Below are 26184 nucleotides of genomic sequence, written 5' to 3'. Positions count from 1 at the left end.
TCACAGCTTTTCATGGCTAGAAATCCCATTTCACCTCTGCCATGGGGTGCCAAGGAGAGGGCCAACAACAGGGCTCACCTGAGGGGCTGCTCCCCAGGTCTCCCCATCACCAGCTGCACCTGGTCTTTAGTTTTGGTGAATAATTGAACCTGAGAAGCCCAACACTGTTGAAGGTCTATTTTTTCCTCCCTCCTTAGCCCCTCATCCAAGCCCCCAGGAACTCTCAGGGCAGCACAGGATGGCAAAGTCACTGCCCCAGGGTCATGGCACCAGCAGGTTCCCCAAAAATCTCAGTTTAGAGGAGAAGGGAAGAGCTTTGCACTTGTGCTGCTGTCATTGATCCTCATGGATACCCAGCTTAAAATACCACATTTAGCTCTGATTGCTTTTAAGTCTCTTTGACCTGTGTCCAAAGGCGGTCTGGGAGCTGGGGGTCCCCAGAGGGGCTCTGCTTCCTGCAGGGGAGTGATCCCCATAATCCCCATCCTCTCCATCCCTGGATCTTGCAGGGACTTCTACACTCCCAGACTATTTTGGGAGGGTTTAAAAATATCCTGCCTGCATTAATGGGCAATATTCCCAATGGCGCAGCAGCCCTGGGTGGACACGGAGCAGCCCTCGCCCCCCAGCCTCGGATATGCCCCCCCCAGAAGCCCCTCAGGGCTGGCCCAGGGGCTGTATCCTGCGGTCCCGGGCACTGAGCCCCATCCCAAATGGTTCTGATCGCCATGACAACGCTGACTTCAGCCTCTGCCACCTACTCAGGCTCAGAGACACTGGGTGCTGGCTGATGGATTGGTGCGGGCACTGGTGAGTATTCCCTGGGCTCTCTTTTCCCCTTGGGATCGAGTCTTTTGGGTGGGAAAAGGGTATTTTTTTCCCCCTGCAAAGCCTCTGCTGGCAGCAGAAGGTGTCTGTGCTTAACTGCATCCGAAGGAGCCGGGCAGGTGGTGAGCAGGGTGGCTGGACAGGCAGCATAGCTCCGGAGTGCTGCTTCTGCCTGCCGGAGGTGTGATGAGTGCACTGGCCTCGGCCAGGGCAGCGGGACCAGGCTTGGGCTTGCTGGGGACATATCGAGGAGCTGGGGACACAGCGAAGTGTTAGGGGCTCAGGAAGATGCCGGGACACATCGAGGTGCCGGGACACGGTGTGGTGGCCCGGGGGTCCCTGCCGAAGCCCCGGGCAGCTCGGGGCGGTCGGGAGTGCCCTGCCGGGGGGGAACCGTCCTCGGGGTGGCCGGGGCAGCGTTGTCCAGCCCGCGGCGGGGGCGCTTTTCCTTTACAAGGAGTTTGGCCGCGAGCCCGGAGCGGGGGAGCCGCGCTCGCCTCCTCCCGCCTCATTCATCGCAGCCCCGGCCGTGCAGGGGCCGCTGCTCCCCCGGCCCCGCCATCGCCCCCGGCCAGCCCCGCGTCCCCTCCGGCCCTGGCTTTTGAGGTGGGAGGCTGTGTTTCTCTTCTCTCTCTGGGGTGTGAAGGGTGGGCGGAGGGCTGGGGGGTGGTCCCTGTATTTCGGTGGGGTGCTGGACACCAGCGTAGGATGGGGATGCCGGCCACCCTGGCTCCAGGATGCGGATGGAGAAGGGGGGATTTTCTTCCCTCGTGCTGCTGAGCCCCCTTTTGCCCAGGCTGGGGCGCCCCACGAGCCAGGCAGTGAGAAGGTACCCACCTGGCACGGCAGCGGGTGCCCCATGTTCCCCCTCGCTCTCTCCCGCAGGACCGAGGATGTCCTCGATGTTCGGCAAACCCCGAGTCAGCGCCGAGCGGCCGCCCCAGACCCCCCTCCCCGAGTGCAATGTGGCCATCCTGGGGTGCCGAGGGGCCGGCAAGTCAGGTGAGATAGGCACCCACCACCACGGGGATGGCCGGGCACAGGGGGGGCTGCGGGGGCGGCAGTGCCATGGGGGGACACCTTCCTCATCTGCCTCTTTCACTTCCTTGCAGCCCTGACTGTCAAGTTTCTAACCAAGAGGTTCATCAGCGAATATGATCCCAACTTGGGTAAGACTCTTTGTCGCCCCATGGAGTACCCTTCCCATCTCCCGTGTTTCCCACAAATATGGCATTTAGGGGGGAAAAACACCAACCTACTCAAAATTATATGAAAAACAACAAGAAGGGCTGGATTTGATCCAAACCCACTTGTAAAAACAGAGGTGAAAGCAGCGCCCTCTCTCTCTGTGGGCGCGTCCCACAGGGGAACATTGGCTCCTCTCATTGCCCTGAAGAAACCAAAAGCTGAATTCTTGGGGCTCCTTGGGGAGCTTCTGGTGCCTCCTGCTCACCCCAGGGGTGTCAGGCAAGGGAAGGGCTGGGGGAATGAGGGGGGTGCAGAGGGAGCGACCCTGGGGGCTGAGTTTTGCAGCAAGCAGTTCTGGGCATTTTTTTTCCACTCATTTGAGTAATTAATAACTATTTTTCTGGGCCTGACTCCAGGTCACAGGGAAGAACCATAAATGATTTATCGGGGACATTAGAGAGATATGGACCTTGTCCAGGAACCAACTCTGGCCCCTAATAATTCAGTGACTCTTAGGAAAGAAGGATAAATCCTTTCCTACTCGAATATTTTTGGGAATGTGTTTTCATCTTCCCACGTCAAAACCTTTCCGAAACACATCCATTAGGAGCTGGCCCAGAGAAAGCATCTTTCTCCCGGGGGAATGGCTGAACGGCTCTCCCTGCCTGTCCTGCTTCCAAAAGAAAGGGCCGTTCCTCTCTCCTGATTTATTGGGAAATAGCCCCATGTCAAGCCCCCATCTTGCTTTATCTCTTCAGGCTGAGGCTTTTAGATAAGGGCTGAGCGCTGGGCGCCTGTTGTGCTGGGCTCCTTCTTCTCTCTCCTTCTCCTGCTGGAGCCCACGCTTGTAGCACACAGGGGGAAATGAGCACTCCTAGCTGGGCTTGCCCAGCAGCATCACCACCAGTCTCCCAAAATCACATTGTCTCAGTGCGAGGCATTAGTGGAGGATGCTCCTCATCAGGGCTGAGATTGTTCCACAGCATCCCAAGCATCCAGGGCTTTGCTTGGCTTTGGAGAAGATGGGGCATCCCAGCTCATCCTCACAACCACCCTTCTCCTTGCAGAGGACACCTACACCTCGGAGGAGCTGGTGGACCAGCAGCCTGTGCTGCTGAAGGTGATGGACACGGCTGACCAGGTGAGGCACTGGGGCACTGCTGGCGTGATCCATCTGGATTATGGCTGGATCATGGCTGGACCACAGCTCAGCCGCAATTCTCACCCCCAGGATGGTCCCGAGAACTGCGAGCGATACCTGTGCTGGGCCAGCGCCTTCCTGGTCGTCTACAGCATCGAGGACAGGAGGAGTTTTGAGGGCTGCCAGCGCTACCTCGAGGTGCTCGCCCTGCACGCGCGGGGCTGCCAGCGCCACTGCCCCGTGCTCCTGCTGGGAAACAAGCTGGACATGGACCAGTACAGGTATGGGGCTGCTCCCGATGGGACAGAGCTCACAGATCCTCCCATCCTCCGGCTGGGATGCAAACCCCAAATCTGATTTTTTTTAAGGGTATTTCCACCCCTGTTAGTATTTGCCACGTCCTCCCACATCTCCGAAGTTCCTGCTCTCCTGCCCAGGGAATGATGTGTTTATTTTGAGCCTGTTGGTATTTTTCAGCGGGATGTTTTTCAGCTGCGTGGTGAGGCAGCGTCAGCACCCCTGGCAGGGCTTGAGCCAGAGGAGCCCCTCTGGACATGCCCTTCCTTTCTCTGCAGCCCTCTAGTCCTGGACTGGATGTGCCCGATGTGTTTTTCTGGCCTTTTGTGCCGCTCTGTGGTCCCTCAGGTCCCTGAGTCAGATGCGTTGCTGAACCCCCTGTGTTCCCAGCACAGAGGTGTCTCCCCATAGAGGGGTCTCCTCCCCACTTCCCAGTGCACTGCCATCACACCCACCCCCATGTCCCTGGCACACATGCCCAGCACAGGAATCTGTGTGCTTCCCCAGGGACCCACACAGCTCATTACTATGGGATTTCAGGAAAGGCTGAACTCTTTTGGACTCACATACCCTGCTTGTCTCAGAGGGTCACAAGTGAGTGCTACCCTTGTGCCCACCGGGAAGCAGGCATGGGATGCAGGGTCCACTGCCTGCACCCTTTTCAGGAGGCTGCAGTGCCCCAAGGGATCCTGCAGCCATTCCCCTCCGCTCTCGCCAGGCAGGTGCCCTCAGCCGAAGGGATGTCCCTGGCCAGCAGGTTCGGGTGCCTCTTCCACGAGGTGTCGGCGTGCCAGGACTTCACGGGGGTGCAGCACGTCTTCCACGAGGCCGTGCGGGCGGTGCGGCGCCAGGCGGAGTGGAACCCGCCCGCCCGGCCGCTCCTCATCACCGAGGACCGGCCCTGCCCGCCGGTGGCCGCGGCCCTGGCCCTGCCCACCCACCACGGCTTGGCCACCTGCACCTTCAACACCCTCTCCACCGTCAACTACAAGGAGATCCCCTCGGTGGCCCAGGCCAAGCTGGTCACCGTCAAGTCCTCGCGGGCTCAGAGCAAGAGGAAGGCTCCCACACTCACCTTGTTGAAAGGCTTCAAGATATTTTAGGACACGTCCCTGTGGGCTGTGGAGAGGGAGGTGAGAGACCCTCACCCATCCTCCTGGCTCTGCAAGGGCTGAGACCTTCTGTGATGGACTCATGGGCATCTCAGCAGCTGCTGGCAGGTGGTGGCCCTGGTCTCTGTGCCAGTGCAGAGCCAGCAGTGGCAACTTGGCAAGCAGGAGGGTGCCAAGAGTCCAACATGTTGCATTGCTCTGCCTGCCCCTGCCCAGCACTGCTGTGGTGTTTGTACCCTGTCCTGCCACTGGCACCGGGGCCAGCTCGGTTTTCCATGAAGATCCAACAGCTCCTGGAGGAGCCGGAGCCATGGGCACCACTGGGAGGGCAAGGGCGTCCCCAGGGCCCCCAGCCAGCTTGGGCACCTGGCACACAGCGACAGGAGCCCAGGAGGGGACAATTAATCATTAATCCAGCATGGAGGAACCCTTCTCGTTCATCCCACGGGTCCCTGACTGAGCAATAAGTAGGAGGAATTTTTATTTTATTTTAAATCCAAATAAAAAAGGTGCAGATACTATTTCAGCTGACTGAAGGCCTCAGGTGGCCCGAAACTGATTCCCACACAGCGACCTATGTCACACCAAAACTGCTGCTTTTTTAATCAACTTTTTACACTGTAGTGTCCCTTTCCAAAGGCTTTGCAAGGAGACGCTTCACTGACGAGGACATGGTCTGAAAAGCCTTTGTTTAAAAGACTGATGTATCTCCAAAAATGTCCTAAATTATTTCATGGCTTCTACGTGTGCCCAGTGAAGGGCATGAAAGTAATCCTGGAGCACACCAGGGTCTGCCTGTGCCCGAGCCAGGGCCAAAGGCTGGGTGTTTGGTTTCAGGTGCTCTATCAGGTTAAATGTTTTGCTTCTCCCTGGAGTTTCAGTTACTCTGCAGAGTAAAATATCCATGTGTATATTTGTACATATATCCATATATATATATATATATATATGACCTTACTGATAGAGAGAGATTCAATATGGGATTTTGATCCACCACTTTGGAAAGTATTTTAATAAAGATGATTTCTGAAAAGAATACAGTGTGGCTGTTTTCTTGATGGGAAGTGGCTGACTGCAGGACAAGCCTCCCACCTCCTACCTCCTGCCCTGGCTTAGCTCCCAGCTGTTTGCAGCACCTGAGGGAAGGGGTGAAGCTGGTGCCAGAGGGAAGGCTGGAGGCAGCCAAAACCTGCAGGGGAACATCAGCCAGGCAAGAGCTGAGCTGGAGAGGCAGGGGTTGCCTTGAGGCCAGGGCCTCTCCTCTGGGTGCAACTCTGCTGCTTTCTTCTTTTTGTCTTTTCTTTCCCCAGGCTAAACTGCATTTTTAAACTTCCATCTCTGCAAAATGAGATATTCCAATACCTTCCTCAGGGCCTACATGGTCTGACTTCAGCTGCTGCTATATGGCTTCCTCAGGCAAATTCATGTACAGGGACGTGAGGGTCCCGTCCTTCCACTGGACCACCACTTCCCCTGGTCTCTGGTTCTGGGGCACTGGCTCCTGTTTTTGTGGCTGAGCTGGACTGTATTCCTGCACAGGTATCAGGGCTTTCGTGGCATCCAGCTCAGCCTGCAGCGGGGTTTGCTCTGCGTTTCTGCTCATGAAGATCTTCCTTTTCCTGCAGGGAAGGCACAACAGGGCCATGTGGAGTGAAGCAGCAAGCCCAGCCCACTTCTGGGGGCAAGGACCCTGGTGATGGTCACAGCCTTCAATTTGCACTGTGTCCCTGGAACACACCAGGGCAAACCCCACCAGCTGCACCGTGCCAGGTAAGTGCTCTGAAGTGCTGGAGCACACACAGCTGTGGGATTCCCACTTGGAGAGCACAGTGCTCCCGATGCCAGGAGCAGCACCCAGCCAGCACTAGAGGGAGAGCTTGGCAGGCTCAGAGCATTAGCTCTTCTCTCCTCTGAAGGTGACAGCTCTGACCCAGAGGTAAGTTTTCATGCTGTAACAAACACTGAGTTGCTCCTCAGCTGCAGGGTTGTTGTGCAGCAACAGGGGAACAGCATGGAATGCTGACGGGGAAAGGCTGGGAGTCCTGCTCCAGAGCCTCTGCACTTACGGGAGGGCATCTCACACCACACAGTTATGGTCACTTCCCTCCCAGCAGCCCTGTTAGGCTGGGCAGAGCTGTGCAGACCCTTCACTGCTGAGGATCCAGGGTCAGGAGAAGAGAAGTGGCTTGTTCCAAGTGACACATCGGGAGAGCAGGGATCAGGCACAATTTTATAAGAAAATACCGTTCAAAGGGAGTTTGTCTTTGCTTTTCTCCCTATCAATCAGGGCTTGTCCTGTCCTTCCAAACCCCTGTGTCTGTCTGCCTGGGGGGGTTCAGCACACCATCACACACCAAAAGGTCCCCAGATTTTCCCATCTCACCTGTTTCGCACAATGTTAACGGTCAGGAGAGCAAGACCCAAAATGAAGGTTGCGAGGGACAGAGCAAGGACAGAGTAATTCCATGTTGAGGCTGGGGAAAGCAGAGAGGCAGCATTAGCAGGCACAGCAAAAAGTGACCCACAAAGCACAGCCAGGAATTTCCTGAGGACACCCAGGATGATCCATCCTTGACTTCACCCTTGATTGTTGTGCCTTTGACGTTGATCCTCATGGCACTGACCTCCTCATATCAATCTGCCCCCTCCACCCTGCCAAAATCACTGGTCATCCCAGACTTTTGCTCTCTTGGCAGGCTCTGCCTGGAGAGAGGCTGAATCCCTCTCTGGGAGGAGACATTATCTCGGCAAAGCTTCCTGCCTGTCTTCACCCATGGCCTGCTTCTTCTCACCAGAGGTGAGACTGAGGCTTTGTGTGTCCGGGGTAAATCCCCTCCTCCGGTAATTCCCTCAGGCATCTGTGTTAGGCAGGACAGTTAACAGCCAAGGGCTGTGTCTCAGCCCAGGAACACCAATGGCACTTACGGTCTTCTCTGCGGAAGAACCAGAGCAGCTCCTCCAGCTGTTCCTGGTCCATGCCCAGCAGAAGGGCGGCATTGCCTGCTGTGTGCTCATGCACCTGTGGGCTGGTCAGGGCAGCTGGGAAGTACCTGTTGTGCCCCGCCTTGGCTGGGGAGGAGAGAGCAGAAAGATGCAACAGTCACTCACTGCAGCCCTTCAGACAGGAGATGACCTTCCCCTTCGCTCCCAGGGTTGCCCAGCCCGTCTCTCCAATCAGGCAGAATGCAGCCCTGAGGGCACAGCCTGACCTCATCACGCACTGAGAACTGGAGAGCATTTTTGGCGCAGACCCCATTATGGTGGAGCACCAGGGTTGGAAAGACCCCAGGATGCTGAGAGGGCCTGTTCACATTCCCCAACAGTGCAGGTGTCTCTACCACTGGTCCCTGGGTGAGCAGCACTCACCGGTTTTCTCCTCGCACACGCTCCTGTCCGCAGCATCCTGCCACTGGGCCTTGAGGCCTCTCACGTCACTGAGAGCAACTCCTTTCCTGTTTGCCACCAGGTAGCTCTGGCTGGTGCCCAGAGGTGAGAGTAGAGAGTTGGAGCAGTCCCAGCTCGTGTAGCCCGTGCTGGCACAGAGACTTGTCTGCACTCTGTCAGCTCCTGACACAGAGAGGCAGCTCTGCGTGCCATGATTCACCAAAGAGTCGCCTTGCCAAGACCAGTTCTGGAAATCTGACTCTGGATTACAGTTCTCCAGTAATAAATTCCTATTTGTTGGACTGGCTTGTAAACACAGGTTGAATTTAGCATTTTTTATCAGAAAAGCTTCAGTGTCTGCAAAGAAAACAACATATGAGTGCGGCCAACCCCAAAGCACAGGACACACACACACACAGAGTGCAAATGGGAATGACACCCAGTTCGGGAACTGGGGGCAACTTTTCCCATGGCTGAGCCAGGCTGCTGCTGGTGTAAACCAAGGAAAATGGGCCCACAGAGAGAAGAAACAATATTTCCAGAAAGTTAAGGTCTTTGCACATGTGACCTACTTCACCCACACCATTATCCTCTAAGCCAGGACTCTACCTTGCAGCAGGAAAAATGGTATTAACCAGAAGATCTTCATATTTGTATATGCAGCTGGAATGGATCACACCTTCACCAGTGTCTCTTCAGTGGTGCAGATGCCTGGGAAAGAGACAAAGAAACTGAGCTGAGGGATAACCTAATTCCCCTCTCTGCTCCAGCTCTGTATCCAGAGAGGGGACCTCATGCACCCCTGCAGCTGTGGCGTGTTTTCTTCTGTGAACATGAGTCTGAGCTGCCAGGACAGGGTGCAGAAATCTGGGAGCCACTGAGGTGACAGGGAGTGGGTGTGGCACAGGATCTGCTGCCTGGGGTTGGGCCCCTTGCCGAAGTGATCCCACGAGCTGTGAACTCAGCTGCTGTGAGCCAGCCCCTCAACAAACTCTCTAAGCTTCCCTCCTTGCTCCCCTGACATGATCCATAGAGAGCACATACTTTGGACAGTGCCTACCTGCTGCCAATCCATGGATGGCAGAATAAGGGTGTGGAGATGAGGAAGTGGAGGGCTGAGCTCCAAGACAAGGCAAGGCCAGCTTGCCATTGAGGTTAGGGTGTCTCCCATCCCTCAGGGAAGCAGAAAGCTCCTCCTTGACCTTTAGTCCCTCATTTGCCAATGGCATCAATCCAGCTTTTATGGCTGCTGGTCCAAATTATTTCTTAAGCCTCCTTTGGAGGGACCTGCCCTGAGCAGGGGTTCCTGGCTGTCCACTGTGAGCTGGTGAGATGTTTAGGTGGCTCTCCCCAGCCCACGGCTCACTGGCCTCACCTGAACCATCACCCACTGGCAGGTCAATGACACCACAACACACGTGCGTCCCTCAGGCACTCTGGCCCCACAGGCCATTAATTATTATATGAATACTTTTATGGCAGTCTGATACTCTCAACTTTCACCTGCCTTTGTCGTGTGGCCTGGAGCTGTCTGAAACTGTTCCCTGGAAACTGCTCATGGCCACATTCCACCGCGCCAGGCGTGTCAACAATGCTGCTGCTGACTCCTCGGGGAAGCATTTGTCCCCTCGGTTATAGACCTAATGATTGCTACTATTTAGCCCCCATTCTCAATGTCTTCACAATTCAAAGTTCACATTTTATAGCCAGCCAGGCATGCAGGCTTGCTCCCTGCTGCCAGAAAACCACCTGCTAGCAATTCTTTGAGGAGGGGACTCTCAAGTACATACGTGGTCCACTTTGTATTTCGGAAAATGTGGGTAAACCTGCTCCCTGCAGTGAAGTGTGCCAATTACCTTCCCATCCAGGTAACCTTTAGCTTGTTCACATGGATCACCCCTCACAAAGGAGGAAATAAAGTCTTGGTGCCAATGAAAATAAGTTACAACTCAGCTACACCCTAATGAGAAGTGGCACTTGAATGTGTTAAATCTTGCTGTGCAAGGCTTCTGACTAATCATTTGCCCAAACAGAAATATTTGACAAGCATGTTGCTGATTTTCTCCTAAGGTGTTTCATAACTTGTGGGCCACCTCCCGGTGTCCATGCACAGCAGGGATGCTGGAAAGCTGCTGGAAGTACTTCACTACTTCATAAAGTAGTGACCAACTGCCAAGTCTCCCCAGAGGTGGGAGGCCAGAACTTCTCAGGTACAACACAGCAGCAGAACGGATATTTATTGTGCGTTAACAGGAAATTTAGGTAAAATACCTTAAAGGAAACTCCTGTTATTTTACCGATCTTTTACCTGTACATCACACTAACCAAACTAGTTTCATTCATCAAAGCTCCAAAACAGTGTTCTCAGGCCAGTGCATCTACCCCAGAGGAGAGCTTGAGCACAATCCAGAACTCTGCCTGCAACACCAGTTTCCCCAGCAAGGAAACAGTGAGTCTCACAATTCTGATGAGTTTGGATCTTCCAGTTTGAAAGAGAGATTTTTAAAGCCATCTCCTCCAGCCTCCCCCACACAGCTGCTCCATCCTGCTGCCCACACCCCAGTGTGGGGGAGCACTGCTCCACCAGACATGCTGGGAGAGCGTGGGGGATGTTCTTCTCCATCGCTGCCCTGCCTGCACATCTCAGCAGTGTCTCTGGCTGCTGATGGATGGGGATGAGCCCTTGGATCCAGGTCTTTGCAACTCCAAGCTGCAGACTTCGGTCTTCTATCCCTCTGGAGACATCTAAGACCCTTCTGAGGTTGCTTCCCAGCTCAGGTACAACATGGGAAGCTCAAATGAGAGAGAGCTGGTGCATTTTATGCTATATTGATATAAGTAAAGATGGGGAATAATCTTCTGGAAAGACCATCAAGCACAGCTTCTGTTAAGATGATAATGTCCCTCTGGACTCCCTGCTCAATACTCACTACACAATATGGGATGATGTATTTAGAACATATCATCAGTCTTTCCAAAAACAGTCTCCTCTTGTCATCCAGACTCTCTCTGGTGATTATCTTATCTTAACTGATGGCATTAAAATGCGTCAGTTATTCCAAATGCAGTATAAAAGTGGGATGCTCTGTCTTTGGGATTCATGGAGGATATACAATGGCACATCACGGAGATGCAAATGGATGGGTTGGTTTATAGAAGTACATTAAGCACTGAGTTCCATTACAGAACACAAGAAAAAATGTCTAATATTTAAAATATTAAAGCAAGAAGGCAGTTTGTCCTCTTTGTTAACCATTGTGAAGCCAAAAGTTAAAGAGCAAATCTGAGTTATATTATAAATTTTCCTTTGACTGCTTCCCAGGCTTTTATATGCAGGAGTTATCCCAGCCTGCTTCTCACTTGCTATCCAGTCTCTCCTTAAACAGCCTTCACTTAAAATTTCCAAGGATTTGAGCTTTCTAGCTGGAATAAATAAATAAATAAACCTTTCTTTACAGATAGCTATAAATTAACCCAGCAGCTGGTGCAGCAGGAATGCCCGTTAATCTCCACTAACTCACCAGAAACAGGCAGTTCCCAGCAGGGAGGAAGCTACATTTCTTCTTTCAGCCCTGTCATCCCAAGACGTCTCCTCCGAGCTCCCATCAGTGGTAATGTCCCTGTGGCAATGCAGTGGCAAGGTTCCCTGTCCTCCTGCTCTGGATGTGCTACGAGCTGTGATTCATTCTGCTCCTGAGTCATGTGTGAAGGCCAGTCCAACAGGTGAGGTACACTCCAACCCCTGAAGAAAACACACCTCTTTAGTGGGAGCATTTACAGTGTGAGGTGAATGACCTTTTCCCAAAGAATGAACTGTAGGAACTTCCAGCCTATTTGCTGAAGCTATTGGCACAATCAGTATTAAAAGAGCACACTGAGCAGAATGACACTCAGTAATAAGTTACCCTGGAGTTAAAGATAATGTTCACTCCGCCTGCCTCTGTCCTCATTGCATACAGGAAGCATGTCCTGATAAAGCAGATATTACCCTTTTTTTTTTTTTTTTTTTAGTGAATGGTTATTCTAAGGCTCTCAGAGTATCTTACCAGAGCAATCAACTTTGCAGGCAAAGCATGATGCACCTACCAGAGATTCTGCCATCCCTGTTTCACAGGTAGTGGCAACACCTGGCTAAGTCAATAGTCTGCTAAGAGGCTCTGCAGGCTGATGTGCTGCTTTTTGTGGCAGCCACGCTGGGAAAGGAGGATTCCTCCTCCCTGAACTACCTGGTTCATGGATGGAGCTGCACACTGTGAACCACGTGAGATGCCTCTCAGTGATGTGCTTGGGGCACACAGCTAGCACTGGTTAGCTCCAGCTTAACTGGAGATGGGCACAGTGTCCTTATATTTGTCCTGTTCTCAGCGTTTTCCTTGAAATAAAGTGTTCAAGGCCAGGTCAGATGGGGCTTGGAGCAACCTCGTCTAAGGGAAGGTGTCCCTGCCCCTGGCAAGGGTTTGGAATTAGATTATCTTTAGGGTCCCTTCCAACCCAAACCATTTTATGATTCTGTGATCTTTGGCATTGAAGTTTTGCTCCGGTGCAATTAATCCTTTGAATCCTATCTCACATCTGCATCAGAGCTTCCCTGGCTGCCCCTGTGAAATCTCATCCAGGAGACATGTACAGTCCCAAACAGATGTTTCACTGCTCAGCCTCAGCCTGGCAGCAATCAGATGGGAGCTCAGAAATGCATCCTCCAGGAAACAAGAGCTGCTCTTGCTGGGGGAGGCAGTTCCAGCTGGGACATCCCACCACACTGCAAATTGTGCTGTCTTTCCTCTTCATTTCAAGCAGGATCATTTAGAAAGTGCCATCAGAGTAGGGAAGGCTTTTCCAGTGCCCTTGTGATCTTTGCAGTGCCAGGGAAGGGGTAGAGGAACAGGCCAGCAAAAGAGGTCTCACAAGCTGCACAACCAAATCCTCTGGCTTTGGGAAAGGTGCAGAGAAGACACTTGGTCCCAGAGTAATCTCAGAGTAGAAGGATAGAGATGCTGCCCACGGTGAAGAGGTGACTGTAATGGGTGGATGGTGACCTCAAAGCCCCAGAAGGTTCCTTTTCATCCCAATTTTCTACATGGCTTGATTTATGTATCTATGTTTTAATTACAAAAAAATCATTTCCCCAAGTGCTGTGTGGAAGCTGGGCATGATGGTATAATCCACATTTTCCTAACCAAAACCAGGTGGAGAAGCCTGATCAGAGGACACAGAGTACCTGTGGCTCCTGGGACATCACAGGCACCTCTGCAGCTCCACAGTGACCACCTGGTTCCAGTCCTGCCTTGGGCTGTTTGTAGGAAAGGTGTCCAACAGCTCCTCCCATATGGGAGACCCCACATCCCTCCTGCAGCCCTTGCAAGACCAGTGTCCCCCAGGCAGTAGTGAAGCCATGGGTGGCCTCCACTTGCATCCCTGGGGTGGAGTGGTGTGGCTCAGGGACAAGCCTTGGTGCACCAGCACAGCAACTCCTGTTCCACCCATGATAACCCCCCAAAAATAGTGTCAGGATGCAGGTAAGTGGCTGAGCTGGACTCAGCGTGATGTACATGGAAATAAAAACAGTTTCCCACTGGTTAGAGTTGGCTCTTGTGCCCAGTAATCCTCTCCTTTTCCAGAGAACCATGAATGGCTTCAGGAGAAACCTCTTCAGCAAGGCTGTGAGTGTTTGATTTTTTGTCTCCCCTGACAACACTGGCACAGGTTAATGGGCAATATCTTTTTACTTCTTGGAGACACTTTCATTGTCTTGGCCAGGAAGCAAAGTGCAGATAAGATGTTGATTTGTGTTCTGCTTCCTCCTCAGATCTGTCTTCACTACTCTTGGGAAGAGCTTGTCTGACCTTGGTGTTTTAATTTTGCTTATCTTTTTTGATCCCTTCAGTGTCTTTGACCTGAAATGCCTGGTTACGGAACAACTAAACATGCAGGGTTGTGGTGTTTTTTTTTTCCATTCCATGTACAAAAGCAGAGTTCAAATGCAGCAGAAAAGCTAGATTTTTTTGTGTGTGTGAAACAATCAGATAATTGCTTTCATTTTGAAAAAAATTTATATCAAGATAAATCTTCAGTTAAAATACACGTACACTGTGTCCAAGGCATAATACTGAATAACAGGCATAATCTGTTTGAACTGTGCAGTAGTATCAGAGCCGAGGATGAATCACTTGGGAGAAAGTGTACTTGGGGAAATTTAAGTCCACCTCATAAACTCACTACAAATGTAACATTAATTACTTCATGTGTAAGTCTGGCAAAAGTTCAGCATGGAGTTACAATATTTCCAGGAGCCTTAACTACTGCCAGAAGTGAGAATTCATCTCCAGGGTTTAAGTCCCGGAGGAGCAGCAGGTGAAGCTTCACACATGGTGCTGAGGACACATTCAGTGCCTGGATCTGATACCTGGAAATGAACACCGAGCAGCAGCTGGATTCTGGGTTCAGACTCCCAGCTTTCGGGTGGCATTTGGGCCATCCAGACACACAGGTACATCCCTGGCCTTTCTGAAGTGCTGGTAATAAATCCAGGGCTTTGCCCAAGACCTCAGAGAACTGGTATTTGCTGTCACCACACAGGAAGTCTCCTTCCAGCCTTCCAGCCAGCGACTGTGCAGCACACCCCTGGAAGCCATGAGTATTTTCCAGCATCTGAGGTATTATGTGGTCAAATTTTTCAGCATCTGATATAAGGGCTGAAATTACACACTGTGCAGAACACTGCTTCCTCTCTTTAAGGGCCTGATACCCATAAGTGTCTGTGGTCACTGTGCAACAACTAATTGTCCCCTGTTTATGATAAGTCACACTGCTCACCTGCCCTTCTTCCCCATCTTCTTTCCAAGATGAACCATGCTGGGAGCTTTACTCTCTTCTCAAGCAGAAGCCATTCCTTCATCCTTGCTACCCTCTTGTTTATATTTTTTAACTATATCCTTTCATTTATGCACTGAGATGAGGCAGCTGGATTGTGGAATTGAAGACTGTACACAACCGAGCTGAGGATTTTTATGGGATTTCCAAAGTAATAGAAAATTATAAATTCTTTTGAGCAATTGATTTTTACATATTGATTAGGAAATTACCTCTGTATTTGGTAGCATATTCTCCTTTTCTCAGTGTGCAGGAACGGAAGAACCTCCGTTAGGATAGCCTGGCTCATTTTTTTCCTAACATGTAACAGCCCTTTCTCACTAGTTTTCCTGTGTTTCTACCACTGAAAATGGTGGCATCTTCAGTGTTTGAGAGAAGAAAACCATAATGATGGGCATACAGACATGAAAAAGGGAATGAATATGCACAGCATTGCTTAGTGTGGCACAAAATTTCACTTTCCTTTTTGATCCTTCTCTCATGTATCCAACATAAAATTCTACTATTCCTTTTCCAAGTAATTTACATGTTTTCACTGGCATATAGGAAATGTTTCCAGATTCTCACACTCCCTGCTGCAGAAATTCCTAGTGGCAAAGACTGTAGGATAAACTGTGATTTAGATGCGCAAGGGAATCTCTGTATGTGATTTACATTAATAGCTACACAAATAAACCATCTTCCCATGCGGGGAAAGAATGTTCTTAGCAGAATGATAAAATATTTTCATACTTATGTTATGGGAGAAGACAGTTCTTTAAGTGGTGATTCTGACCCCATAGTTTACAAGAAAACATTCTTTGAGTTATTGTCACTGTTAAAATGAAGCTGTCCATGGAGGCAGACAATGAAATCAGCTTTTCAAATGCTGTCAGAGCAGTAGCTGCGGGGTCAACACCCCTTTCTGCCCACAATGTTTTTCCACGTTATCTTTGCACTGAGGCAGCACAGACAATTCATGGTCAGGGTTACAGGGCTGTGGCCACAGTGACACTGCTTGGGAGCACCGACACTGGGGGGCTGGAGCTGTCAGAGCTGCACAGACCCCGAGGGCTGCCCTGACAGCCCCACCACCCCACACCACATTCACAGAACCACAGAGATGTCAGGGTTGGAACCACAGAGATGTCCAGTCCAACCTCCCTGCCAAGGCAGGGTCACCCAGAGCAGGTGACACAGGAACGTGTCCAGGTGGGTTCGGGATGTCTGCAGAGAGGGAGACTCCGCACCCTTCCTGGGCAGCCTGTTCCAGTGCTCTGCCACCCTCAACGTAAAGAAGTTCTTCCTCATGTTGAGGTGGAACTTGTTGTGTTTTTGTTTATGGCCATTGCTCCTTGTCTAGGGCACTATCGAAAGGAGTCTGAGACTAGGGGTAGCTTTGGGCACCAGAAAATCAAAAAGACATATAAGCTATTGGAGAGCATCCAAAGGAGAGCCACAAGGATGCCGAAGGGTCTGGAGGGGAAGCCACGTGAGGAGTGGCTGAGGCCATTTGGCTTGTTCAGCCTGGAGGAGACTGAGGGGCCACCTCATGGGGGTCTCCAGCACCCTCACGAGGGGCAGCGCAGGGGCAGGTACCGATCTGTTCACCCTCGTGAACAGTAACAGGACCCGAGGGAACGGCATGAAGCTGAGTCAGGGGGTGTTTAGGCTGGATATCAGGAAGAAGGTTTTCACCCAAAGGGTGGCCGGGCACTGGAACAGGCTCCCCCAGGGCAGTGCTCACAGCACCGAGCCCGAGTTCAAGAAGCGTTTGGACAACATGATGGGATTGCTGCAGCGCCCTGCGCAGGGCCAAGAGTGGGACCCGATGCCCCTGTCGTGTCCCTCGCAGCTCAGGATATTCCATAAGTGCACAGTGCACCGCCGGTGCCCACAGCCCCTCAGCGCTTGAGGGCTTGGCACCGCCCGGGGCGGTTCCCGGCGCGTCATCTCTCACGCGCGGGGAGCCCCGCGATGCGGGCCCGGCTGTCTTGCGCGCCTGGCGCGAGTGGGGCCGCCATTGGCGGGTCCTGTTTCTTCGGCACAGACCGCTTCGCCGTCACCGCCCTGCGGAGCGCTGCGGCCGCCGGGGATACCCCCCAGAGGGGGGACGGAGCTGGGGGAGGACAGGGGGCTGAGGGAGAGGACGGGGCCTGGAGGGACACGAGGGCAGTGAGGGCAGGGCCTCAGGGAGTAGGGCTCTTGAGGGGCGCGGAGCCTTGGAGGGGGCTGTTGGAGGGTGAGGGAGGGCTGAGCATGAGGGATGGGAGATGAGGCCGGTGATCGGGGCTTCGGGGGTCACTGGGGCACGAGGAGGGGTCGGGACCGTGGGATGAGCAGAGGGTCAGGTAGGGAAGAGGAGGGGAAGGAGCCTGAGGGTGGGACAGGGACCGCGGCGGTATTAGTCGGTCCATGCACCAGGATCACAGAGACTGTGGGGGTTGTTAGTATGGTCTGGGGTTCAGCGGGCCTGGTTTTAGGGGGACGAGGTCAACGGTCAGGGAAGGGGATCAGGGAAGGGGGTGGCGAGTGTGGAGGGGCAGTGCTGTGGAAGGGGCACAGGGCACGGACAGAGGGGTGGAGGCGACCGCAGCCTTCGCTCTCCCTGCTCTCTGTCGTTTACAAGGCTCTTCAACTCCTTGTCCACTCTCTCAGGAGCCCAGCGAGACCCGGCGTCGATGAGAGGGGCGTGGAGGTGGTGACCCTGCCGTCCCGCCTGCCCGGGGACCTGCCCGTGAGGAGCTGTGCCCGGGAGCTCCAGCTGCCTGTGCACGAGTGGCCGCACACGGGGCCCGCGGGGCAGTTCGATGTGGGGGTGGTGGCATCATTCGGACGCCTCCTGAGCGAGGACCTGATTCTGCAGTTCCCATAGTAAGTGAGTGGACAGGACATCTGTCACTGTACTCTGGTTTTGAGTCAGCACCTGTGACTTGTAGCAGGTTAGGTCAACATACCTGGGATGTGAGGTTCACTGTCTTTTAACACATTGATGCAAATTTATGCAAATGGTGCAGCAGAATGTGTTTACCTTTATTCCTCTCATCTCTCTGTATTTGCTGAGAAACTGAAGTTTATAGTGTGAATTTTCCTTTAGGTGTATATTTAAACCAGTAACACTTAAGATGGTCTGAGCAGATAATTCTGAAAGTAGTTTTACTGTCACGTGTGTTGCACACCCATTTATTTGTGCTCCAAGTACTGTTCCTATTCTAACTTTGAATTTCATTTTAGTGGTGTTCTGAACATCCATCCCAGCTGTCTCCCACGATGGCGTGGTCCTGCACCCGTAGTCCACACTGTGCTTCATGGTGATAGGGTGACTGGAGTGACAATTATGGAAATAAGACCAAAAAGGTAGGTTTGATGTGCCTTTCAAGCAACTCACTGCTGTTATTGCCTCTCAGGACTTTAAATCATCACCACTGAAATAATAATTTAAATCAGTCTATATAATGACTATTATTTAATATGTGTGTTTAATATTAAAATTAGAAACACTTAAAAATGTTCATCTGACCATATGAGATTTGTCACAAATACAGTATTTTAGTGAGTGTGTAATTTGCACTCCAAACCTGTTCTCTAATCATTAGCATTATTACAGGGAGCAGACAACAGACACACAGCTCTATCAATAGACTTGGTATGACAGGACATAAAAGATCTGGTTTTCAGACTTCAGAGTCACCTGTTGCTTGTCCTCTGTTCACCTGTAAGTGAACAGAGGACAAGCAATTGTCTGTCTAGGCATGAGACAGTTTATATAGTTTAGTTTCAGCCCAAAATCTGGCTTAAAAGGCTTGTGGAAACGCCTTATCTTAGTTACCTTTTCTTTCTTACATGCTTGTCTGATAATAGATCTTAGGAAAGTGCAAAAAAAATTTCCTCTGAGTACTTCAGGTTGTTTCTTCTGAGATCTCATGTTCTGAACTGTGAATTGTGTGTTATATCAGCCCAAGCTTGCTGAGGTGAATCTTGTTGGTGAGATAGATCTAATACTTTCTTCCCTGTGTTGTCTTGCAAACCAAACATTTCATAATGTGAAAATGACACCTGGAAAGTACTTTCAGAGGGAGAAAAAGGGGTAATTAGTAACTGAGTTAATGTACTGAATGTAGGGTTTTGAACTACTAATTGAGTTTCAGCTCCTCCAGTAAACTCATGTGTTTTCTTCCTCGCAGGTTTGATGTAGGTCCAATTATTAAGCAAGAAGAGGTTGCTGTTCCTCCCCACTGTACAGCACAGGAGCTGGAAGGGATGTTAGCAAAGATGGGTGCAAACATGGTAAAGTCCTGCCAACTCTGTCACTTCTAATTAGTACCTCACTTTGAACATGTGCAAACAGAATTCTTATCAATCTTGTTCTGAGTTAACTGCAGCTTTAAAAGGAGAATGATCTGAAACTTGGTGCTGTGTTTGGAAACGGTGCAGGTTCTCCTTTCATTGAAGTGAATATCGACTTTTTCATCTTAATAATCAGCTTCTGTCCTGTTCTGGAATAAATATCTGAGAGGATATAATCCATTAAAAAATACTTGTGGTTTTTTTAATTGTAATTCAGTGGGAAGAATGCCTTTAGTGTATCTGTGTGTATGATGCAAGTCTTATATACTTACCCAGTTTTCTAAAAGCTCACAAGAAAGTTTCACTATTGAAAAATTGAGTTTTACTTTGTTTATTATTGCTTAAACTTAGCTTGGCTAATACCCTGTTCAAAATTTATTTTGCAGCTGTTGGCAGTTTTGAAAAACTTGCCTGAAAGCTTAAAAAACAAAAAAGAGCAGCCAAAAGAAGGAGTAACATTTGGTAGGTATGCATACTGTTTAATGTGACTTGGTAATTTTTTTTTTATCAGCTGGAAAACTATGTTTCCTGCTGTACTGAGTTGTATTTTTGTTTAAATTCCTTTCTCAGTATGGTCTCTTCACTGCCTTCTCTGTCTTAAAAATGCTTCAGAAATCTCCAGACATACTACATTATATTTATTTTTTCAGAGTGGCTTTGTCAATATCAAAATCAGTGGTGATGTCACAAAATCTGAGTTTGTTACTCTTCGTGGTTGTAATGCAGACAAAAGGGTTACAGCTGTGTTTGTAAACATGGTGTCAGTTTGCAGTGCAATGGGTAAATAGGAGAACAACTGGGATTAAAATATAAATAATCCAAACTGAGCTTTTTACAAAACCTTTTCTCCAGTTGTTGTCTGAGGTACCTGTGGCTGGATGGTAAACCTGCCATTGGTCAGGATAAACTGAGGTTTAAAATAGGATAAAGTAGCACAGCTGTTTGTTTTTGCAAAAAGATGCAAAACAAACTTCTAAATCTTTTGATTTCTCTTTCCCCTCCTTAGCTCCTAAAATCTCTATAGCAAAGAGTTGTATAAAATGGGAGGAGCAAACAGCTAAACAAATAATTCAACTACATCGTGCAATAGGAAGTATGGTAAGACAGTGGATTTTTTTGAACCCTTTTCTGACCTCTAGCATGGCTGACATTGGTGTAGATATTTTAACTGATGACTGAACCTCAGATTTGGTTATTTTAGCCTCTGTAATTTTAGCATGTGTTTTAAAGTCCTGATAGTTTAGCACTGGAGGTGGAATTAATGTGAAGGAGAATTCCTGTGAACATGATGCCAAGTGTGAAATCAGCTCAGTAATTTTATATTGTTCCCTTAGCTCTGAGATTTCCCCTGATGTGTTTGAGAGGGTTTAAAACACTACAGTGACATTTCTGCATGAGAGTAAACACTGCAAACAGCTACAGTGAAAGGGCTGTTGTAGCTAATTGCTTAACTCAGTCCTGCATATGATAATAGTTAGAGATAAGGAAGAACAAGGAAAGTCTCCTATCTAGACATATATATAAATTTTCCCCTAATGTTATAATCATAGGTATTTTGCATAAGAAAAAAACCCACTAGACAGTTGCCTGGAAATTGTGAATATATTCTCACTGTGTCTTCTGTTTCCAGTTTCCTTTGCAGACGCTCTGGAAGGGCACTACTGTTAAACTTCTGGATTTTGTGGAAGTGGATAATATCCCTGGTTTTGCTGGTATTTACTTTTAATTAATCTGTTAAGTTAAATTTTATAACCATTTTCTGCAGGAATCCGAGCGCTATGTTGGCTGAGGGATGTGCCAGAGCAAACAGTTAGTGAGTGTTCATGGATCAGATGCAGTGCCAGAGGGTGACTGTTCTTTCTGATTCTTCCTGCTCATTTGGTTATAATAAAACACAGAATACAATAAAATACTTTTGAGCAAAATATTGACACAAGATTGTTATCATGCTTCAAAGAGACAGAATTGTTTCAAACTTTCTCTGCGCTCGTTGGCATAAAAATGCAAGATGATCTTGCTTTGTTTTTAGATCAAATACTAAATGACTGTGAGGCTGTTCCTGGTTCACTGCTGTTCCATAAAGTGTCCCAAACACTGATAGTTCGATGCAAGGTAGGCTTTTCCCATTTGTTTTATATTCACTGCCAAGATGAGGTTTTTAGTATTCGTGTATTGCATAACTTTTGTTTTAATTGTCCATTTTTATTCTCTCTACTACTTTACATTAGCACAAGACTTTTTGTTTGTTACCTTAAACTTTTAATTTCCACTAACAGGCTTTGCACGTGCAAGCAAGAATTTTGACTTGTAAACCTGATGACATTAAACAAAATGTATTCTGTAAGCCAGCCAATGAGAGCTAAAGATAATTTTAAAACGTGGAAGAAACTTATGCCATTTTTATTTGTTTTTATTTCTAGGAAGGCTGGGTTGGAATCAAAACAGTCATATTAAAGAAGAAGCTTACAGCAGTTGACTTCTACAACGGATATATGCACTTTTGGTTCCAACAGAATCCACGGACAGTTCATCAGGAATGCAGATTTCAAACACTCAAACTTAGCACGGCAAAAAAAGACTCTGAAAGAGAGGGGACTATTGGCACAGGATATAAAACAATAGATGTATTTTAAAATGTCTGTAAGTTAATAGAAATATAAAATATTTCAAAGCCCACCTATAACATTCAGCTTAATTAAGGGTTTCCTCCCAAAGTGTTTGATCCTACTGTCATCTGCATATTTTCATCGTGGGTTCCTGATTCCTCCTCTTTCCCCATGAAGGAGGAGAGTCTCTGAATGCTGAAGGTGGTAAATAAATCCCCATTTCCTCTGCTGAGAAATAAATTTATTTTTATACAACGTTTTCAATTTCTCTTTGAGGACTTTTGGTATGATCTTCCTCAGGGATAAATTTTGCTTTGATATGAAAATATTAAAGTCCAGTGCTTCTCTAATTCAGAGTTTAGTGCTCACTGAGACTTAGACCATCTAGTTTGATTTTCTTGTGGACCCTAAAATGCCCTTTGTATCCCCACATTGAGATTAATAACTTAGCTGTGAAGGTCTAGAGAATCTTTTCTTGCCCATGATAATTTTCTTCCTTCTCCTTTCTGTTTTCATATCTTTGGATACATCCCATTTAATATTTGTGTGCCATCCATCCAGAAAGTTTACATTCTACTATGGTACTTTCTCCATGATGAGGAGTTAATCTAATCCAGGCTTTTCCTCAGCCTTTGGTTAATGACATATATGAGTATTTCATGTGAAGAACCCCAAAATTGGTGACCCTTTTAAACTTTCTTTTCTTAAAAGTAAGGTAGCACTGTGAGGATAATGGCAAAATGAAGACTGGCTACATCTTAGGAGCTGATCTGATGTTATTTGCTCAACATTTTCCTGTTTTTTTATGAGTTCTACTGAACTAAAAGCAAAAAATCTAGAAGAATGTGTTACATGACAAGGATTAAAATGTTTCTGAAGAAGCATCTGTTAAAGCAGATGCTGCTGTATTTTTCTTTAATTGCCATTGGTCCGACATTAATCTGCCTCTGACAGGTTTTCCAAAACACACGGTCCTCCAAGAAATCCAAGCCTATGAATCAGAGTCAGAAACTGGAAACAGCAGCAAGGTGGAAGTCAGGCTGCTGTGGAGAATTCCTGTTGCCTCTGGCTGCAGACTCAGTGCAGTCTGTGCTGCAGAAGATCTAAATCTGGCAAGTTAATTTCCGAGCAAATGATGTATTTTTGTGTTTTGCTCCTACCCACTCCTTGGAAGTGAAGGTTGTGGAGTCATTTTGCTTTTAGTCTGTTTAGATCAGTCTGTGACAGGTTAGTTATTGCCTTATGCCAGTAGAAAGGTTGGGTGGGTGAGTGATTTTTTTGGTGGTTTTCGGGAAAGTGGTGGTTTTGGGAGTTTTCTGTGTTTTACTACATCAGTGGTCATAACTGCATGGCTGCTTGCCTTGTGTTTTCCCTGCTGGAGCTTCTGGGAATTTTTCATCAGTTATTTTTAAAGAACATTCATAGGCATCATTGGAATTCAAATATTCAGTGTTTGCTGAGGATAAGAACGTTTTTTCTCTTTCCCCACAGACAGGTTTTTGACACTAATCAGCTGCATGATGGGGCTCTGGCCTCAGGCATGGATTGTATCAGAATTTGAATTAGCAGAGAAATTAGTCTACCAAAATAAAATCCCACCCAAAAACCCACCACCACAATTTAGAGATAATTTTAAGCACTAATGATAAAGAATTTTGGATTTATGAGAAGTATTTTAGTTAACTGGGACTCAACAATTTTAGTATTTCAGGACCCAACTTTTCTGGTGTCCCAGGTCCCTGGGCACTGGAAAATGAATTGTGATTCATTTATGACCTGAACAAAATGAACAGTGAGGTGTGACTCCCACAGAAAGAATACAGTGTCAAAATTTCAGGCACAAAAGTCGAGATTAAAAGTTCTTAGATAACCAAACTCTTAAATGAACCACTTTGTTCCTACGAATGACTTGAAGAAAACTCTTTAAAAGTTCTTTAATTTATTTGTGTATGGTTTTTTGTCAGTTTTAGATGGAGCCTCGTGTGAGACCTATTGCTGTCAGGTATTGCTGGCTGGCAGCAATTCCAGTTCTCACCAAAGCATAGAGCAACAGGGAGGAGTTTCCCTGCGTTTTTGGGAAGTTGGAGGTGGCATGTGCCCAGGATCCCTGTAGATGGAGCTCGCTGCATCTCTTTTGGGCAAAACCCCAGGTCAGCTGGACAGAAGATGGTGAAAATCTGGTACAGAATGTCTTCAGTGAGTTGTTTAATAGCAAGTAATGTCTAAACCATATTGCAGCCAGGGTACCTGTACTTGTAACTTAATCTTTTGATCTCTGCAGTTTGCTTTAAGGCTTCACTTGCTTTCTACACAAGAAGTTATAAAAGATTGGACAGTTCTGTGTTGCTTAACACTTTATATCTTAGCTCTGAATATGCACAACTTTACCCCAGTTGTGCAAAAGAAGGTAAGATTAATTTATTTTTTTTTATGGAGGAAATCTTTGGCATGCTATTTTTGGCATATGGGGAAGCTTTAAAGGGAATTGGTGTTCCCCAGGCAGCTGTTAGCCAAAATGTCTCTTTGGAAACTTTGCTTTCACCTGGCTCTGTTGGGATTTGACTCAGTAGGTAATGAAAATCTGATTATTTTTGCAGAACGGACAAAACAAAAAAAGGGCTTTCACTGATGAAGTGTGGAATAGCATGTCAGGGTTGACTCTGGAACACAAGTCACAGTGATTCAATCCCCAGCACTGCTGCTGAAGTTGAGTACAGCCACTCTGGCCATTGGAAGGGGATCCTAGCAAAATAAAACAGCTGTTCTCCTCTCAGGGGACAGAGGGAAAGTAGCAGAGGTATTCACAGACCCAGGCTCCACCATAGCTCAGTTTAACATCACTGAGGCCAAATTACTGGCAGAACTGCAGAATGTTTGGGCACCAGAAGGGCTCTGGTGTTGGATAGGGATGATTTCATTATGGAATTCAAACAAGTGTTAGAGGGAGTGATATTTCCCAGGATGCTGGTGACTCTGCAGTTAGATGCATCTGTTTCGTGTTCCGTGAGCTTCCCACTTCCCCTGCTTCCTAGGAAACCTTTTTATTCCTGTTCTCTGAATAAATTACAAAAAATGTAAGTGACTAATCAGAGGAATACTTGAGTCTTTTTATAAAGTTACATGCAAAACCCCCAAATAATTTTGAAAGTTGAGGCTAGACAAGAACATCTCGCCTTTTGTTTATCCCAACTGCTGACATCCTGGTAGCTTCTGGGAAGCAATAGTTTCCTTTTTTTAGAAACAGAATGGAGGGATAGGTCACTGGATTTATCTGAGGGTTGGAAACTAAGTGACCTTAATGGAAGATGCTTTGCCATCAGCCACAAACCTGCTGCTGTTTAGGAGCCAGGTCTCCTGCTTCAGCCTGTTCCTCAAGGTTGGTGGTCCGAAGGCTAAGGCTGAGGGAGGAGCTGAGTCCCAGCCTCCCTGCATTCCTCCAGCTGATCCTCTCCTTTGATATGTGGGAGTGTGGGTTAGGTTTCAGGTTGCAGAAAGGACATTGCCATACACTGACCATAAACACAAGCTGGAGAAGTCAGAACTGACACTGAACTGTAGCATAAAACCTGTGTGAGTGGGGGACGCCAGGACCTGGTGCAGCTTTTCTTCTACATAAACTTGCTTAATGTATTTGGAATGATGGTGAAGTGTTAGCACTGAGTGGTGGTTGTGGGACCAAGGTTGTTTTCTGGTGGTAGTGCTTGAGCACCCGTGTTTGAAACCTCTGTCTTGCTCTGTGTCCAACACGCTCTGCCAGCAGCCTCGGAGAGCTCAGGGACTCAGTGAGTGCACAGATTAGTTTGTTCCTCCAAGTTAGTGCTAAGCTGCAGAGGGGGACAGTCTGGGGAAACTTGGAGAGCTCCTGGCTGTTCCGGGCTGTAGGGCTGTGACCGTTTCAGTGCTGTTAAACAGACATCTCTCCCCAGGAGGAAGAGCCCTGTACTCTGCTGTGTTTGACTGGCGAGCCCACATGTGGCACAGGGATCGTCTCCTGAGCCTGCTTTCATCCCTTTATCTCCTGGGTTGGTCTGTGAAAGTCATTTGTGTTACTTCACCCTCAAAGTGATGAAACTAAGTTTGGGATTTGGCTATCTGTCTGCAGAGGAGGAGGGGAGCAGAGGGAAGAGACGTTTCTCTGTGCAAGCCAAGAGCTCTGTGGGAAGGTCCAAGCTAATGCTCCCCACTGGCTGCCTTGGCTCCGGCTCTAGCCAAGCCCTTGCAGCAGACTAGACACAAAAGAAAATACACAGAGTCTAAATTGACTGGTATGAAGGGGATGTGCCAGAGTATTCCACAGCTCTTCCTTTTCTACTTGTCTTTGATAACTGTCGATTTGCCTAAAAACCTGGATTATTAGGGGTTTTTTTTACCTTTTTAAGCATATTTCAGGCTGCCCTGTGTCAGACCTGTGAACCTGTTCTGAAGCTTGCTA

General features: G+C 48.6%; 3 protein-coding genes across 5 annotated transcripts; 2 read left to right on the top strand and 1 right to left on the bottom strand.

The window, feature by feature from the left end:
- The first annotated feature begins 642 nt into the window (after positions 1-642).
- RASL12 (RAS like family 12) lies at positions 643-6875 on the top strand. Of its 2 annotated transcripts, none has more exons than XM_029958850.1 (6): positions 643-810; positions 1714-1830; positions 1941-1997; positions 3084-3157; positions 3248-3438; positions 6192-6875. In XM_029958850.1, exons 2-6 carry the CDS (start codon positions 1722-1724, stop codon positions 6478-6480), a joined length of 720 nt encoding a protein of 239 aa, XP_029814710.1. In that variant the 5' UTR covers positions 643-810; positions 1714-1721; the 3' UTR covers positions 6481-6875. The 2 variants fall into 2 exon arrangements, with proteins under 2 accessions (XP_029814710.1, XP_017925402.2); XM_018069913.2 differs by lacking the exon at positions 6192-6875 and adding an exon at positions 4173-5602.
- Positions 5611-11931, bottom strand: SLC51B (solute carrier family 51 beta subunit). 2 transcript variants are annotated; one of them, XM_018069911.2, is made up of 6 exons: positions 11472-11931; positions 8560-8661; positions 7933-8307; positions 7492-7635; positions 6950-7040; positions 5611-6185 (listed from the first exon to the last, which is right to left on the bottom strand). In XM_018069911.2, exons 2-6 carry the CDS (start codon positions 8597-8599, stop codon positions 5966-5968), a joined length of 870 nt encoding a protein of 289 aa, XP_017925400.1. In that variant the 5' UTR covers positions 8600-8661; positions 11472-11931; the 3' UTR covers positions 5611-5965. The 2 variants fall into 2 exon arrangements, with proteins under 2 accessions (XP_017925400.1, XP_017925401.1); XM_018069912.2 differs by lacking the exon at positions 11472-11931 and having other exon boundaries at positions 8560-8793.
- Positions 11932-16776: 4845 nt separating this feature from the next.
- MTFMT (mitochondrial methionyl-tRNA formyltransferase) lies at positions 16777-22011 on the top strand. The gene is given in 10 exon segments (XM_029958777.1): positions 16777-16829; positions 17458-17673; positions 18034-18156; positions 18984-19086; positions 19533-19608; positions 20153-20244; positions 20777-20858; positions 21176-21258; positions 21567-21716; positions 21718-22011. Coding segments are annotated over 10 exon segments (1029 nt in total). The 3' UTR covers positions 21769-22011.
- The last annotated feature ends 4173 nt before the right edge of the window (positions 22012-26184 follow it).

Source organism: Manacus vitellinus, unplaced genomic scaffold (genome assembly GCF_001715985.3).
Source record: "Manacus vitellinus isolate BGI_N305 unplaced genomic scaffold, ASM171598v3 scaffold_16_pilon, whole genome shotgun sequence".
Classification (NCBI taxonomy): domain Eukaryota; kingdom Metazoa; phylum Chordata; class Aves; order Passeriformes; family Pipridae; genus Manacus; species Manacus vitellinus.
The sequence above is the reverse complement of the archived record's forward strand: the minus strand, read 5'-3'. Positions and strand labels throughout refer to the sequence as shown.

Coding starts and splice junctions, on each gene's coding strand:
- RASL12 (XM_018069913.2), top strand. CDS start 1,722: ATGTCCTCGATGTTCGGCAAACCCCGAGTCAGCGCCGAGCGGCCGCCC. Junction 1,831..1,940: donor CCGAGGGGCCGGCAAGTCAG/GTGAGATAGGCA, acceptor ACTTCCTTGCAG/CCCTGACTGTCAAGTTTCTA. Junction 1,998..3,083: donor CGAATATGATCCCAACTTGG/GTAAGACTCTTT, acceptor TTCTCCTTGCAG/AGGACACCTACACCTCGGAG.
- SLC51B (XM_018069911.2), bottom strand. CDS start 8,599: ATGAAGATCTTCTGGTTAATACCATTTTTCCTGCTGCAAG. Junction 7,636..7,932: donor CGTGTGCGAGGAGAAAACCG/GTGAGTGCTGCT, acceptor TCTCCTCCCCAG/CCAAGGCGGGGCACAACAGG. Junction 6,186..6,949: donor GTTAACATTGTGCGAAACAG/GTGAGATGGGAA, acceptor CCTTCCCTGCAG/GAAAAGGAAGATCTTCATGA.